Here is a 15,528-nt window from a genome sequence, read left to right on the forward strand (position 1 = left end):
TTTATATTCACCAATGAATGACTGAGCTGGCCGGGAGCCCGTTCGAATGAACCAATTAGACAAGGGAAGCGGGACTAGAGGACATTCGAAAGGCACCACTCGGAATGGTAGCGGAGAGACGGACAGGGAATCTAGCCAATGATGGGGGCTAGCTTGTTCTCCGTGTGTAACTCTGAGGAGATGCGCTGTGGAAGTGGGAGGGGGTTTTCTGAGGTCCGAGCTGGGGTAAAAAGAGGAAAGGAGAGGGTATGTATACCTCAGGAGCTGCTAACGTCTTTCAGACCACTGAAATCTAAAAACCGTTCTCCATCCTGAGGTGTTTTTTTTTTTTTTTTTTTTTTTTTTTTAAGCGAGAAGAACGGGAGTCCTAGCTCCGTTTCCTGAGGAAACTGAGAGCCGGCTTTCTGGACAGACACCCCGTGATTTGGTTCAGTTCAGCGAACAGGCTCTGGCGTCTGCCTCAAACTCCGTCCCCCCACCCCCCAAATTTATTTATTTATTTATTTGGCTGCGTTGGCTCTTCATTGCTACGCATGGGCTTTCTCTGGTTGCAGCGAGCCGGGGCTACTCTTCGTTGCAGTGCGCAGGCTACTCACTGCGGTGGCTTCTCTTGTTGCAGAGCACGAGCTCTAGGCGCGCGGGCTTCAGTAGTTGTGGCACCCGGGCTCAGTAGTTGTGGGTTGCGGTCTCTAGAGCGCAGGCTCTGTAGTTGTGGCGCACGGGCTTAGTTGCTCCGCGGCATGCGGGATCGTCCCGCATGGACCAGGGCTCGAACCCATGTTCCCTGCATTGGCAGGCAGATTCTTAACCACTGCGCCACTAGGGAAGTCCCCCAAATTTATTTTTAAAGAAACAAAAGCCGTATAGTTGGTGGGTTTTCGTATAATAGAAGGGCATAGAGAGGCCACACAGAAGAGAGAGCAGCATTCCAGGCCCCCGGGGAAGAGCGGCGTCGGGCTGCGACTGGTCAATCAAAGGGTATAATTTATAGTCACCACCTCAGGAGTTGAGGATGGTTTAGGGGCCATTCTAAGACCATAACTTTTCCCTCAGACGGCCAGCAGGATGCCCTCGTACTTGTTACTTTTGCTCTCCTCGGTTTTAAATTCCCTGAGCCCTGCAGTCCAGATTTGACGAGGAAATGCCAAAGACCGGAGTGTTTACTCTGATGTCTAAATGTTTGAATGGGTTTCTTCTGTGCTCCTCAATCCACAAGGTTAAAATGACCCCCCCCCCAAAAAAAAAAAAAAAAGTCGTTGCCCTTACAAGATGCTAGAAAAAATAACTGCACCATCAGAGTGACTACGAATCCCATCAGGACCACCTCCTTCCAAGCATTATTCCCCGAGTTTCAATCCCGACTCGGCAATTTGCCAGTCGTGTGGTCTTGATGGAGGCAGGCTTCTCGGTGTTTCCTTTTCCTCCTCTCAAAAAAGAGAAGAAAAATAACGGTTGCCTCAGAGTGGTATGAGGATTACAGGACATAAACATAAGGTGTTTAGAATAGTAGACTAACGGTATCAGAATCAGGAAGCAGGGATTTTCATTAGGTTGGCGTGACAATTTGTGGATTTAATCCTTCTTTTTTTTCCTTCGAAGAGAAATCAGGTCAACCAATTGTTAAATCACTGCAGAGTATCCAACGCCCGCTCTGCTGGCAAAGCCCCAGGGAGGGCCAGTGAGGAGGGGGTGTGTTGTGACAGGAAGTCAAGGATGCTGGAAGTGGCCCACGGACTAGGGAAATCGGAAAAGCCAAAGGAATGGAGCTTTGGCATTGCTCTGGTCCCTGTCCTCTTGGTCTCCGGGCCTCCAGCAGTTTCTGAGTGTTTTCAGCTCCACCCTGCTCAACACCTGCTCTGTACTGATACAGAAAGGCAGCCTCAATGCACAGGACCACCAGGGTCTCAGAGCAGTTGTAGGGAAGCCCATCCACATCCAGTAGCTTCTGCCCATCTGGAAGGCTGAGCAGGTCCTGGGCTCCGGGGCCAGCCTGTCATTCTCTGCAGCTTCCCCAAGACAGAGGGTGACCCTGACAGAGACCAGCCATGCCTTCTACCTCTTGGAACACAGAGGCCCCAGGTAGTAAGGGTAGGTGGGCATCCTCCCCCAAGGATGGCAATCCAGCCTCTGCCTCTTGGCCTCCACCTTGTAGCTCATCCCGGCCTGCAATTCCCTGCAAGACCCATCTGGGGATGAGGCGATGGGAATTTAATAAGCAGCTCCAGCCCTGTTTTCTGGTACCCAGCTTTAAATATCCCTGCAGTTTAGCCTGATCCTGACTGTGTGGGTCTTTGTTCCAAAGGCCCTGAAGCAGACCTGGGGAGTCAAAAGGAATTTGGAGTCATACATGCCTGAGTCAGAAATCTCCCTGAGCCTCAATTTCCCCATGTCATTATCCTTTATCAGAGGTACAGAGAGCTAAATGAGATATGGAAGCACCTAAGACAACCTTCCAGTCCTCCAGCCCAGGATGGTCTTGTGGTGGGGTGGGGCAGCGGGGGTGCGCTTCTCTTCGGGACACAAGCTATTTCTTTTTCAGCCCCTCCTCCTTTCCAGAGCCTATCACAGAGGGTCCTGCAGGACTTGAGGTGGGAGAGGGGAAAGAAGGGAGTCTGGGACAGGTGGCCTGGGAGGCATCGTCCACACAGAGAGAGTTCTAGGTGCCTGCTGGCCTCTAGTCCTGGGAGGCAAGAAGGGATTGGGGGTCAGTTCCAAGGAGAGAGGGGGCTGCCATCACCCTCATCCTCCCCCGACCCCTCCTTGCCCCAATTCCGCAGGGGCCCAAACTAGATACTCTGGACCTTGCCCCCATCTTTACACCCACCTGTAGGGGTGTGAAGTTGAGTAGCTGAGTCAGATTCCTGATTTGCTGGGTGTAGGACCTTGGGCGAGTCACTCAGGCTCACTGTACCTCCACCTCTTCATCTAAAGTGGGGATGATGAGAGTACCTCCTCATAGGGTGGGGTAACACAGTCAAAGCCCTTAGTGCATTGCTTGGCAAATTAGTAAGTGCTCAAAACATGTTAGCAGTTATGAGCGCTACTTCTTTTCAAGAACTTCCTCCCAAATCCTGGTCCGTTTTAACAAGTCCATTCTTCCAAAACCAGTTCAAAATTTCCCTCTTCCAAGGAGTCTCCAGAGAATCTTCTCAGGCCATCTGCTTTTACTGAGGCTCCCTTAAGACCTTTGGGGTACATTTGCATATGCAGATGAGTTCCTTTCATAAGTATTTCTTCTGGGTGTTGTGCGTTTCCTGTCTCTCCACTCAGTGGGGGAGGGGTCTCCATCCTCCCGCTGGGAACTCCCCTTGGAAGGGCAGTGTTTCTTTCCTCTAGAATGAAGGTGATCTAGGTGTACTGATATGGAAATATCACCAAGATATATTGTTAAGTTTTAGAACGTGAGGTATAGAATAGTGTGTAAGGCATAATCCCATTTGGGGAAATGTTTATGTATGCATTGAAAAACATCTGGAAGGAACTGTAAATATATGGAGGCAAAGGAAAACTTTTCATGTTTTCCCTTCTATCCTATGTGAAAAATTTTAAATTATAGACATAGTATTTTTATAATGTGACAAGTTAGCTTAAATAAACAAAATTTAAAAGATTGCCCTCAGTAATCATGGGTCTGGGTAATTCTCTGTTTCATTACCTTTTGCCATGTGGCTTTCTAAGTGTGTGTTTTCCTCCATGCCCTACACCCTTCTCACTGCTGTCCCTTTTCCCCACCTCAGTGAAGGCATGGCATACCTGACTATACAAGTTTGTGTGAGAATGGGAGCTTCGTAGATAGAGAGGTTTTCAATATACGGGGGGACCTTGCAGTTGACTGAACACAGTGGTGAAGACTCTGCAGAAAAACTCAATCTTTGGACCAAATTGAGGGACAGTGTGTGGTGGTGGGAAGTCCTAGCTCAGCTGTGTTGTCACTAGTTGCATGACTTGGGCACATCTCCTCTAGGTCTCAGTTTCCCCACCTGTAAACTGAAGCCTATGCCTTCCTCAGTCTTAGAAAGGTGATGGTGAGGATGGGGAGGTTGGTTAGAGGAGGTGAGGCCCAAGTTCTCCAACCCAGAGAAGCTCCATTTTCATCTTTTTTTTTCTTTTTTAATTTTATTGAAGTATAGTTGATTTCCATTTTCATCTTCTCTGTCCTGTGTAAGATTCTGTGCAAGATTTCATTTGAAAATGATGATCCACTCCTTACATTAAAAAACCAAACGAACAAAAATGAACCAACAGCTTGGGCGGGGCGGGAGGCGGAGGCGCCGCGTAGGCCGGGGAGGCCGGGCCGGCCCGGCTGGGAGCTTGAGCCCCATGAGCCGCCGCCTCCCCCGACGATGTTCCCCTCCCGGAGGAAAACGGCACAGCTGCCCTGGGAGGACGGCAGGTCCAGGCTGATCCCCAGCGGCCTCCCCCGGAAATGCTCCGTCTTCCACCTCTTTGTTGCCTGTCTCTTACTGGGCTTCCTCTCCCTGCTCTGGCTGCAGCTCAGCTGCTCTGGGGACGTGGCCCAGGCAGCCAGGGGAAAAGGACAGGAGACCCCGGGCCCATCCCGGGCCTGCCCACCAGAGCCACCCCCTGAGCACTGGGAACAAGATGAATCATGGGGCCCCCACCGCCTGGCAGTGCTGGTGCCCTTTCGAGAACGCTTCAAGGAGCTCCTGGTCTTTGTGCCCCACATGCACCGCTTCCTGAGCAGGAAGAAGATCCAGCACCACATCTATGTGCTCAACCAGGTGGACCATTTCAGGTTCAACCGGGCAGCACTCATCAACGCGGGCTTTCTGGAGAGCAGCAACAGCACAGACTACATCGCCATGCACGACGTGGACCTGCTCCCTCTCAACGAGGAGCTGGACTATGGCTTCCCAGAGACCGGGCCCTTCCACGTGGCCTCCCCGGAGCTCCACCCGCTCTACCACTACAAGACCTACGTCAGTGGCATCCTGCTGCTTTCCAAGCAGCACTACCAGCTGTGCAACGGGATGTCCAACCGCTTCTGGGGCTGGGGCCGTGAGGATGACGAGTTCTACCGGCGCATCAAAGGAGCCGGGCTCCAGCTTTTCCGCCCCTCGGGAATCACAACTGGGTACAAGACATTTCGCCACCTGCATGACCCAGCCTGGAGGAAGAGGGACCAGAAGCGCATCGCGGCTCAAAAACAGGAGCAGTTCAGGGTGGACCGGGAGGGAGGCCTGAGCACCGTGAAGTACCGCGTGGACTCCCGTACAGCCCTGTCTGTGGGCGGGGCCCCCTGTACTGTTCTCAACATCATGTTGGACTGTGACAAGGCTGCCACCCCCTGGTGCACATTCAGCTGAGTTGGCTGGACAGCAAGGAAGCCTGTGCCTACAGGCCATACTGCTACTCAAGCCCAGGACAAAGCCTCAGGCCCTGGGCCCAGCTCCAATAGGACGTGGAGTGGCCTGAAGCAGTGGACAGCAAGCTACGTGTTTGCAGCAGCCCGGCCCCCAGAAGCAGGCTTGAGCCAGGAGAGGACACACGCAGGGTGCCTGGGACACTGCCAGCAATAAACAGTGATGGAGAGAGGCTGGGACATGGTTTCCAAGTGAGACTCTCCACTCTGCCTTCCTGCTTGCCCTGCCCTACCCTCCTTTGTGTGCTGAGATCTGCAAGATCTTGTTCCTTCTCCTGGACTGCCAGGCCACTGATGTGGGTGGCAAGGGCCATCAGGAGGGTTAAAACTGCAGAGACCAGTGTGCAAGCCCCACAGAAAGGGAGCAGCGGAGACCAGCTCTAGCTGGCTGTCACCCTGAAGGAGTGTGGGCCTGGTGTTGCCAGATCTTCTGATTTTTCAAAAGAAAGTAGAATTCTGGATTCTTGAGTGAAATTGGTAAATTTTTAAATGATACCAACTAATTCAAACTTTTAACAAGTATGGCAAGCCAAAAAAAAAAAAATGAACCAACAAAAACCCTGGGCAAATGATGTTTAAGGGGGGGAGCCCTTCTTGTTTTAACACTGTGTGATTGCAAATATAACTTTTTGTGCATTGAGTTGGTTTAAATCAGGGTATGTCTGCATCTTTGTCTTCCCTTCCCCTGCCAGTGCCCAGCCTGGGGCTGCACCAGAGCTCAAGCCCACTGGAGTTTACATTTCTATAAATTGTGCTATAAATTATTTATCAGATGCAAGCCTAGTATTATTTAAACACTTACGTTTTACTCGTTTAACAGAGTGATTTTTCAAAAAGCCTAATCAAGTGGGAAAATGTAATATAGTCCCTGTCTGGAGTAGCCTCTGCTTGGAATGATGTCTGTGATGGTTAATTTTCTGTGTCAACTTGGCTAGGCTAGGGTATCCGGGTGTTTGGTCAAACTCTAGTCTAGATATTGCTGTGAAGGTATTTTGTAGATGTATTAGCATGATCTACAATCAGTTGACCTTAAATAAAAGGATTAACCCTTTATAATTCCAGTGGGCCTCATAGGATCAGTTGAAGGCCCTAAGAGCAGAAAACTGAGGTTTCCCAGAAAGAATTCTGCCTCAAGACTGTAACATAGAAATCCTGCAAGAGTCTCCAGCCTGCCGGTCTGCCCTACAGATTGCAGACTTGTCAACCCCCATAATCGGAGCCAGTTCCTTAGAATAAATCAGATATATGTAAATTTCTGAGTGCCGGTTATGTACTAGATACTATAATAAGCACTTTACATAATTTCCCCCCCGATCTTTACAAAAACCTTTTAAACTGAGAAAACTGAGGCTTGGAGGGGTTAGGTGATTTCCTCAAGATTGTGAATTTCTTACTTACCTTTCAAGACTTAGATCCAAAGTCTCCTCTCTTGAAGCTCTTCCTAACCACTCTGGCTCCTCTCTGTTTTCTTGGCATCCAGGGCATTTCTCTCTATTACGCAGCACTGACCATGGTGTGTTTACCTGCAGGTCTCCGTGTTCAGACCACAAGCCCTTCTGAAGGCAGGGATTGCCTGCGTCTTTGGAATCCTCAGCACCTTGTACGATGCCCATTATTCCCCAGGAGGCTCTCCGCTAACGGTACTCTCAGTACTATCATTGTCCACCTGGGGGCAGCATACCAGCAGCAAAACCCCTGTTTCAGGAGCGCAGGACTCTGGAGGGCTGGCCTGGCAAAGTCAAACACTAAAGTGAAGGGAAATGCCTCTGCTTGCGCCCCCCACTGGAAGCTAGGGCCCACTGTACCAACAGTTGGCTCCATCCTCCGGGGATTCCGTGGAAAGCTCAGTATCTATTACTGATGTTGGCTGGGCTGCCGCTGGGGACACTGGGACTGTCCTGGAGCATCTGGGCCTGGACTCCCTCCCCAGTGAGGGAGTTGCAGGAAAGAAAACCCAGAAGAGGCAGAAGGGGTCACCTGCAAGTGTCCCAGGAGAGACTTTTCCTGAGTAAGTCTGCATCCCCATGAGGTGAAAAGGGGAGGAGGAAGAATTCTCCACTAGGGCGAATGAATCCTACTCCTAACTGGAAAGTGGATAAAGAGTCAGCAGGCCCAGCAATCTCATTCCCAAGCCCTCCTCCTCCTACGGTTCTCTCAGATATTCTGTTCTTTCCAGATCACTTTTTTTTTTTTTTGGCCTCACCACTCAGCTTGCAGGATCTTAGTTCCCTGACCAGGGATGGAACCTGGGCACCTCTAAGGATGGGGTGAGGTGGGGGTGTGCATAGGTGTGGTGCTCCTGTATCCACATGCCTCACGTGCGCTCAGCAGAGAGGTGGGACTCAGGTTAGGTCTCTCCTCTGGAAGCAGAGGCAGGGCAGTCCCACGGGGTCTCTGTAGACACCCTCCTACCTCTTTTTCTTGGGGCTACCCGAATGCAGAAGGTGTGTGTTGGGGGGTAGTGATGGGGGTACTGGGAGTAGGGAAGAGGGCGTCCACTGACGCCACTTGGAAAGAGGTGGAGCAGATGAAGGAATGAGGGGAACGGCAGGGTATTGCAAAGGACAAATTTTGAGCAAACAAATGAGAGGAGAGAGGATGAAGGGAGCATCTGGAATCATTTATTCTGAGGGGAAAAAAATACTTTCACAGGCTTCACTGACATATGAGAAGTGAGATGTCCAAGATCACACAATTCCCAGACCGTTGATGTTCTACTACATACACTGCCTCCTCAAAGCCAATCAATCTCTAACAGTGGATGGTGAGATCTGAAAGGCAGATTTGAGAACATTGCTTCAGGGAGGAAGAGGAAATAAGAGAGAAAGAGGGGACAGCAGCCATGAAGGAGGGGTCCTCTGTCCTGTCCTCTCAGGGAGATCCATCTGAGCATAGATGACAGTTCCAGATGGGCCTGGGGCTCCAGGAGGCCCCTCCAAGCCTATGGGACAAACCTAGAGCATCCAGGGAGCCTCCCTCTGCTTTCTGGCCCTGTACTGGGAAGGTGGGTAGGACACAGGATGAGATGAGCTCTTCCGTCCTGGGGAAAGACCCCCAAAGGGAGAGAGCTAGGTGGGAGAGAGGGGAGGTGGGGTAGAGGGTCAGGGAACCAACAGTAGATATGCCTGAGCATCTATTATGTGCCAGTCTAAGACCACACAGGGATGCGTCGGACACAGTGTCTTACACGTAAGCAGCATTTGTTATGGGAAAGGCTGTAGGGAAGGATGGAGGGGAGGTGCTAAAGAAAAGGAGGGAGGGAGAAAGTAAAGAAACAGGGGAAAGAGGAGGAGAGAAAGGCCTAGTTGTCGACGTCCAGTAACTCACATTCTACTTATGGCAATAGGGCAACTAGAAAAATGATGGCTAAAACTCAGCGATAAGTGCGCAGTCCCCAGAAAGAAGTTAAAAAGGGTGTTGAGGGAGTTGCAGGAGGGCTCGGGATAGAGGAGACTGGGGGCCAAGGTGAGTGGACCTGGCTGACTTGTCTGGCCTGGAGGAAACTCTTGCCCAGAGGGTCCCCACCGGTCCCTGACCTCCATGGGAGCCCATGTGGGCCTGGCAGCCTTGGACAGCCAGGGCTGCCCTGCGGTTCCTGGGAGCCCACCAGTCCCAGTCCCTAGGTATCCAGGGTGGTCCTGGGAGTCTTCATGGCCAGGGTATCCCTGATGTCCTGGGGGTTCTGGAAACCACTGGCAGCCAGGGGGACCAGGAGACCTAATTCCATCCTATATGTGGAAGGAGAGGCAGGAGGGGTGGAGGTGAACCACAGAAGGGGAGTGTATGTATTTGGGGTGAGGGGCTTTTGTAGGGGAAGGCAATGGCGCCAAGCCAGGAGCCCTGATGGGAGTAGAAAGTTATCAGAGGGTTAGAAATTTTGGTCCCAACCCTGACCTCGGAGGAGAGAAGGGCCAGAGATTGAGTTCAATCACCAATGGCCAATGATTTAATCAATCATGCTCATGTAATGAAGCCTCCATAAAAACCCAAAAGGTTGGGATTTGGAGAGCTCCTGCATCAGCGAACACTCAGAGTGCTAAGAGAGTGGCTGGGTAGGAGAAGCTCCACCCACCTTTCCCCATATCTTGCCCTATGTCTCTCTTCCATCTGGCTGTTCCTGAGTTATATCCTTTTACAATAAACCAGTAATCTAGTAAGTAAAATGTTTCTCTGAGTTCTGTGAGGTGCCCCAACAAATTAATCGAACCCAAGGCGGGGGGTCATTGGAACTTCTTATATACAGCTGGTCAGTCAGAAGCCCAGGTGACAACCTGAGCTTGCGATTGGCATCTGAAGGTGGTGGTGGTGGGGCGGTATTGTAGGACTGAGCCCTTAACCTGTGGGATCTGATGCCATCTCCAGGCAGACAGTGAGAATTGAGTTAAATTGTAGGACACCAAGCTAGTGTTGTAGATGTCTTGATGGTGTTGAAAAACCCACACATCAGAATAGGTGTCAGAATTGCAGGGGGCATTAGGGTGGGACCCTGAAAGGGAGGAGTAGGATGAGGTGTGGTGCTGTGTACCTCTACCCGCAGCCATCTGTCTCTCTGGCCATCGCATCCCTTTGGGCTCCAGGCCCTTCCCTCCCTCTCCTAATGCATACTTGCTTGTTTGTTTGCAGGTGGGGGGAGCCTGAGTAGAGGCTGAATGTCAGTGTGATTTGACAAAACATTGAGCTACTAATTTGTAACTTGTGTTCTGGGATATACGTCCTTTCACTTATATGGATAGCCTCATTTGATACTCCTGATAGCCCTACAGAGTGAATTAGGGACTGGCATCCCCATTTTACAGATGAGGAAACTGAGGACCATCATGGTGAAGAGACAAGCCCACAGTGCACCGTTAATCAGGGCACAGCTGGGATTTGAACCCCTAGCTCTGACTGCAAGAGCTCTCTGACCTGTAGCTTGTGCACCCCAACCTGAGGGCAAAGCTCATCTCCATTACTGGCTGTCTGGTTTTCCCCTAGCTTTGGGCCCAGCTTCTGCTGCTCTTTAGATCATCATGACTGGGTGGGGGTGAGGAACAGACTGCACAGATATTGAGGATTACTGGCTCCAAATATCAAGCCTCTGGGAACAGTGAGGGCTGAGGGGTGAGAGTAGGAGGAACACAGGCTTTAGGAGAGAAGAGGATGGGGGTCATGTGAAAGAGGGGATGTGGCGGGGGTGCCAGGTGGAACTCTATCATCCCCCAAAAGGATTTAAATCACGTTTAGTTCCATGAGACCTTAATCCAGTCTTTTGACTACCTGGAGCCCCATCTATAAAATGGGTTTATAGGGTTACCATGGTGATCAATCATCATCATGGCTAATACGTATCTGTGCCGGGCACTGCGCTGACTGCTTTACATAGATAGTCTCTGTAGGTTCTCGCACAGCTCTCTATCAGGCTGGGCTGGCGTTATTCCTCTTTTACAACAGAGAGCATTTAAGGATAAGAGGGAGGATGTCATTTGGCTAAAGTCACAGGTCTAGGAAATGGCAAATCCAGAATTCAGTGCAGGCGCTTTGGTTTCAGGCTCTTCACCTCACTAACCTGGCTGGTCATGGCTAATAACTAACACTCATTGGACACTTAATAAGGAGCAGGCATCATTGTAAGCATTTTACACAGATTCAGTCATTTAATCACTATAGCCGCCCTATATAACATGATGGGTGATTAATATGAAAGATGAGGGCACCCAGGCACAGAGAGATGTGCTAACTTATTCTAAATCTACTGCCAGAAATCCAGTCCAGGCAGGATGACTTGAGAGCTAGGGCTCTTTAAAAAAATAAACAAAAAATTTTTTCTTGGGGCTTCCCTGGTGGAGCAGTGGTTGAGAGTCCGCCTGCCGATGCAGGGGACGCGGGTTCATGCCCCGGACCGGGAGGATCCCGCGTGCCGTGGAGCGGTTGGGCCCGTGAGCCATGGCCGCTGAGCCTGCGCGTCCGGAGCCTGTGCTCCGCAATGGGAGAGGCCACAACAGTGAGAGGCCCGTGTACCGCAAACAAAACAAAACAAAACAAAACAAAAAACCCCCCCAAAAAACCCATAAGGGTTAATCATACAGATCCTGGAGCCAGACTGCCTGGGCTCACATCCCTGATTTTCCACTTACTTGTTGTGTGACCTTGAGTAAGTTACATACCTCTCTGTGCCTCACTTTCCCGCCTAAAAAGTGGATAATGATAGTGACTACTTCATGAGGTTGCTGTGAAGGGGACATAGTGAAGCACTTAGAACACGTCCAGTGTATGGTCCATGCTCATTAAATGTTACCCTTCGTTATTATGTACATTTTGCCTTCTCCATCCTATGAGATGCTCCCTGGGGCAAGCCCATCAGATCGGGGGTTCCCTGAGGACAGGACGGTGTCTTTCCCTTGGGAATAGAGCTCTTTTTCTTATTGATTATCTAAGAAGCCCAGCTGGAGCCCAGTAGACATTTGATACTGAGCTAACAAGGGAGCTAGTGAGACTCTTTCTAAGCAACAAGCCAGTGAGGCTGTGGGGTGGAAGAGGCTGAAGGGAGCGAGGCTTTTCACCCCTCCATTAGGAGCATCTTCCTGGCCCCCCTGGGTGTCTAGGAGGTGAGGGACAGACAGGGATGCTGAGGGGGAGGAAGAGTTTCTTTTACCTGTACAGCCCTGGGCTGGGGAAGACCACAGAGAAGGAGAACCAGGTTTCTGCCTCTGGGGGGCTCCCTGTCGTCAAATAGGCAGCAGTCAGGTGGAGAAAACCAATACGCAGCATCTGCTTCTCATTCCTCGGGTTCCAAAGCCCTTTCTCTTCCATTATCTCACTTTTTCTTGCAATCGTCCTGTGGGGCAAGCCCAGTTATTAGCTCTCTCTCTCTCTCTCTCTCTCTCATTTATTTATTTATTTATTTTGCGGTACGCGGGCCTCTCACTGTTGTGGCCTCTCTCGCTGTGGAGCACAGGCTCCGGACGCGCAGGCTCAGCAGCCATGGCTCATGGGCCTAGCTGCTCCGCGGCATGTGGGATCCTCCTAGACCGGGGCACAAACCCGTGTCCCCTGCATCGGCAGGCGGACTCTCAACCACTGTGCCACCAGGGAAGCCCTCTCTCTCTCTTTTAACAGAGGATGGAAATGACCCTTCAAGACATTTAAGTGTGTGTCCAAAGCGACAAAACTCTTTTTTTTTTAAATTGAAGTACAGTTAATTTACAATGTTATGTTAGTTTCTAGTGTAACAAAGCTCTTAAGTGGCTGTGCTGCAACTCGAACCCAGGTCCAGTGACTCCAAATCCCATGCCCTTTATATATAGCCTCTCCCAGACACCAGCAGGCCAGAGGAGGAGGAGATACTAAACCCAGTCCACTGGGAACTTCTGGTCTGGTGGGGGACACATAGATCCTGCCACCGGGGGATCTCCAGCCATGTGGAGAAGTTAGTTTCCACCAGGGAGGGACAGGAGGGAGCAAACATTTGGTGCCTACTGTTTGCTGGGTTCTGCACGGGCCACTCTTTCTTTCTCTCTCTTCCCTCCCCACCCGTCTTTCTTTCTTACCATTTTCCAGGTAAGGACAGGAATAAAGACACAGACGTAGAGAATGGACTTGAGGACACAGGGAGCGGGAAGGGTAAGCTGGGACGAAGTGAGACAGTGACATGGACTTATATACACTACCAAATGTAAGATAGATAGCTAGTGGGAAGCCGTGTAGCACAGGGAGATCAGCTCAGTGCTTTGTGACCACCTACAGGGGTGGGATAGGGAGGGTGGGAGGGAGATGCCAGAGGGAGGAGATATGGGGATATATGTATATGTATAGCTGATTCACTTTGTTATAAAGCAGAAACTAACACACCATTGTAAAGCAATTATACTCCAATAAAGATGTTAAAAAAAAGAAAAAAAAGAAAAAAAAAAAGTGAAGCTCAGTGAAGCTCAGAGAGTAACTTGTTTCAGGTTCCCCGGTGACCTTGGTGGCAAAACTGGGATAGAATCCAGGTTAGCCTGATGCTATACCTGTGTTTGCTCCTCTAGCATGGAAGACCGTTGGCTCAAGGGTCACCTCCTCCATGAAGTCTTTCCACGCCCTGGATGTCGAACTGACCATTTGTGCCTCTGGCCCACCCTGCCCCCTATAAACACCTCCAGGGCACCTGCACTTATTTTATTCATATGTCTGTCTCCCCTCACTAGGCAGTAAGCTCCCTGAGGGCGGACAGTGGTCTCGGCCGTGTCTGGATCCCCTGGATGTAGCACAAAGCCTGCACACAACAGGTGCTCAGTAAAGGTGGGTTGCATGAATGGTGGGGAGGCCTCCTCGTGTTCATTTTCCTGCCTCCCAGGAATTATCCTAGATGGTGATGGGGGTGAGCCCGAGGATGGATTGGGGGGGCTGCTGGGGTAGGAGTTTGGGCATCTGTCTCACCTGGAAACCTGTCCAGATTTCCTGCACTCACCCGCATTCATGCTTCATCGCCAGCTCTGCCCTCCTTCCTCCATGTCCCAGTACCTTTATCCCTCCCAGGTCTGCGGTCTAGAAGACAAGTCTGGCATTGGGATCAGAACTATTCTTCCTGGTCCCATTTTATTCTCACAAGAGCTTCAAAAGCTAGGCTAGGTGGAGATGACCTACCTCCACTGCAGTTAGGGACATTCGAGCTCCAAAGGCTGGTGTCCAAGTTCACACCATAAGTTTGTGGCAGAACTGGGTCCAGTGATGGCGAAGGATGGGGAGGGGGCTGGGGGCAGTTTTCTGAATCAGGGACAGGCCAGGCTTCCCCCAGGGACTTGAGGATCCTGGTTCTCTTTACCCTTCTCCAAGGCAGATGGGGGCAGAAGAGACCCCAGCAGTCCGTGAGATGGCGCGGAGAGAATCCCAGAATCTTGTCCTCGGCCGTGACTCTCCAGCCCGTCTGCAGTCCTTATGGCTGCCAGTAGGTGCCGTCAGTTTGCAACTTTTGGTTCTGCCCCCGCAGGTCCAGCTTCTAGCCCCTCTTTCTCCTCTCAACCTGGACAGTCTGTACTTGCAGAAAGTAGGAGAGGGCCCAATCCCTGTGAGATTGAAAAACCCCTGCCCTGGGAGAGGAAGCAGGAAGATGGTCTCTGATCTGCACTTCAGCTTGGCTGCCCTGCAGCTTTCTAGGCCAAGCCAAAAAAATCCACAGTAGGTCACCAGGTATGCCTGGACAGGCGCCCTTACCCTGAAATCAGCTCCAGGATAGCAGAAAGTTTTGTGAGGGAGGATGGGTAAACCCTGGGGGGACCTGAGAGACCACCTAGGAGAGGAGTCCCTTCTCCACATGCTACTCTAGAATCCCTCCCAATCCCAGCAAGACTGAGGCAAAGGGTAGGGGATATAGGCACCAACAGGATCTCACAGAGGGCCTAGCCACCCCGACACTAGCCCAAATAGCACTGCTAGGTGAATTAGAAAAAGGCACCCCTTTCTCAAAACCCTTGAGTGCCATCTGCTGGAAAACAGTCACAACAGCTATACAAGTCTACAATGACTACCAGGGAAATGGCGCCCCCTGGAGTTGTGCAATGCGCAATTTGCGCTTGAGAGTGGCAATATATATTGCCACAATATATATTGCCTCAGCTTATATCCCTCTGGGAGTGGGTCTGGGCAGTAGAAGCAAACACCCAGGAAGGAGCAAGCGTCTTGGCACCTCCCTCTCCGGGTGCGAGTTCTGTGGATGCCATCCTGTGTAAGGCAGAGGGGACAGGGGCCCAAATGAACCCTGGGGAGATTGGGGGCAGGGGCAGGTTGGAAGGGGCGAGTGGGGAGACAGCCTATCAACCTCTTAGGGCCATTAGGCCCTTCTGGGCCCCCTTTCCCCTCCTCACCAGACTTGGGCTCTAGCGGCTGAGACTGGAAGCACTGGAGTGGGGTGGGAAGGACTCTGGCCAGGGAGACTGAATCCCCGGAGCTGGGAGTCCGGGCTAGGAGGTCGCCGCGCTCTCAGTGCGGGGGGACTGCGGGGCCATCTCAGTGGGGTCCGGGGAGAATCCTCCAAGGTCGGGGGAGGGGGCCACGGAGCCGCCCCTTCGCTTTCGTTCGCCCTTCGCTGCCCTCCCGGGCTCCGGTTCAGAAGCGCTCTCGGCGCCTGCCGTGGCTTCCAAACTGCGCCGCTTTCTCCTGCGGCAGAAAAGGACTTTCAGATGTAGTAG

General features: G+C 51.4%; 1 protein-coding gene across 1 annotated transcript; it reads left to right on the forward strand.

The window, feature by feature from the left end:
* The first annotated feature begins 4,267 nt into the window (after positions 1 to 4,267).
* LOC132478497 (beta-1,4-galactosyltransferase 7-like) lies at positions 4,268 to 5,373 on the forward strand. The gene has a single exon (XM_060081670.1). The coding sequence runs from the start codon at positions 4,344 to 4,346 to the stop codon at positions 5,325 to 5,327; it is 984 nt and encodes a 327-aa protein (XP_059937653.1). The 5' UTR covers positions 4,268 to 4,343; the 3' UTR covers positions 5,328 to 5,373.
* Positions 5,374 to 15,528: the final 10,155 nt, after the last annotated feature.

This window comes from Mesoplodon densirostris, chromosome 18 (assembly GCF_025265405.1).
Source record: "Mesoplodon densirostris isolate mMesDen1 chromosome 18, mMesDen1 primary haplotype, whole genome shotgun sequence".
NCBI lineage: Eukaryota > Metazoa > Chordata > Mammalia > Artiodactyla > Ziphiidae > Mesoplodon > Mesoplodon densirostris.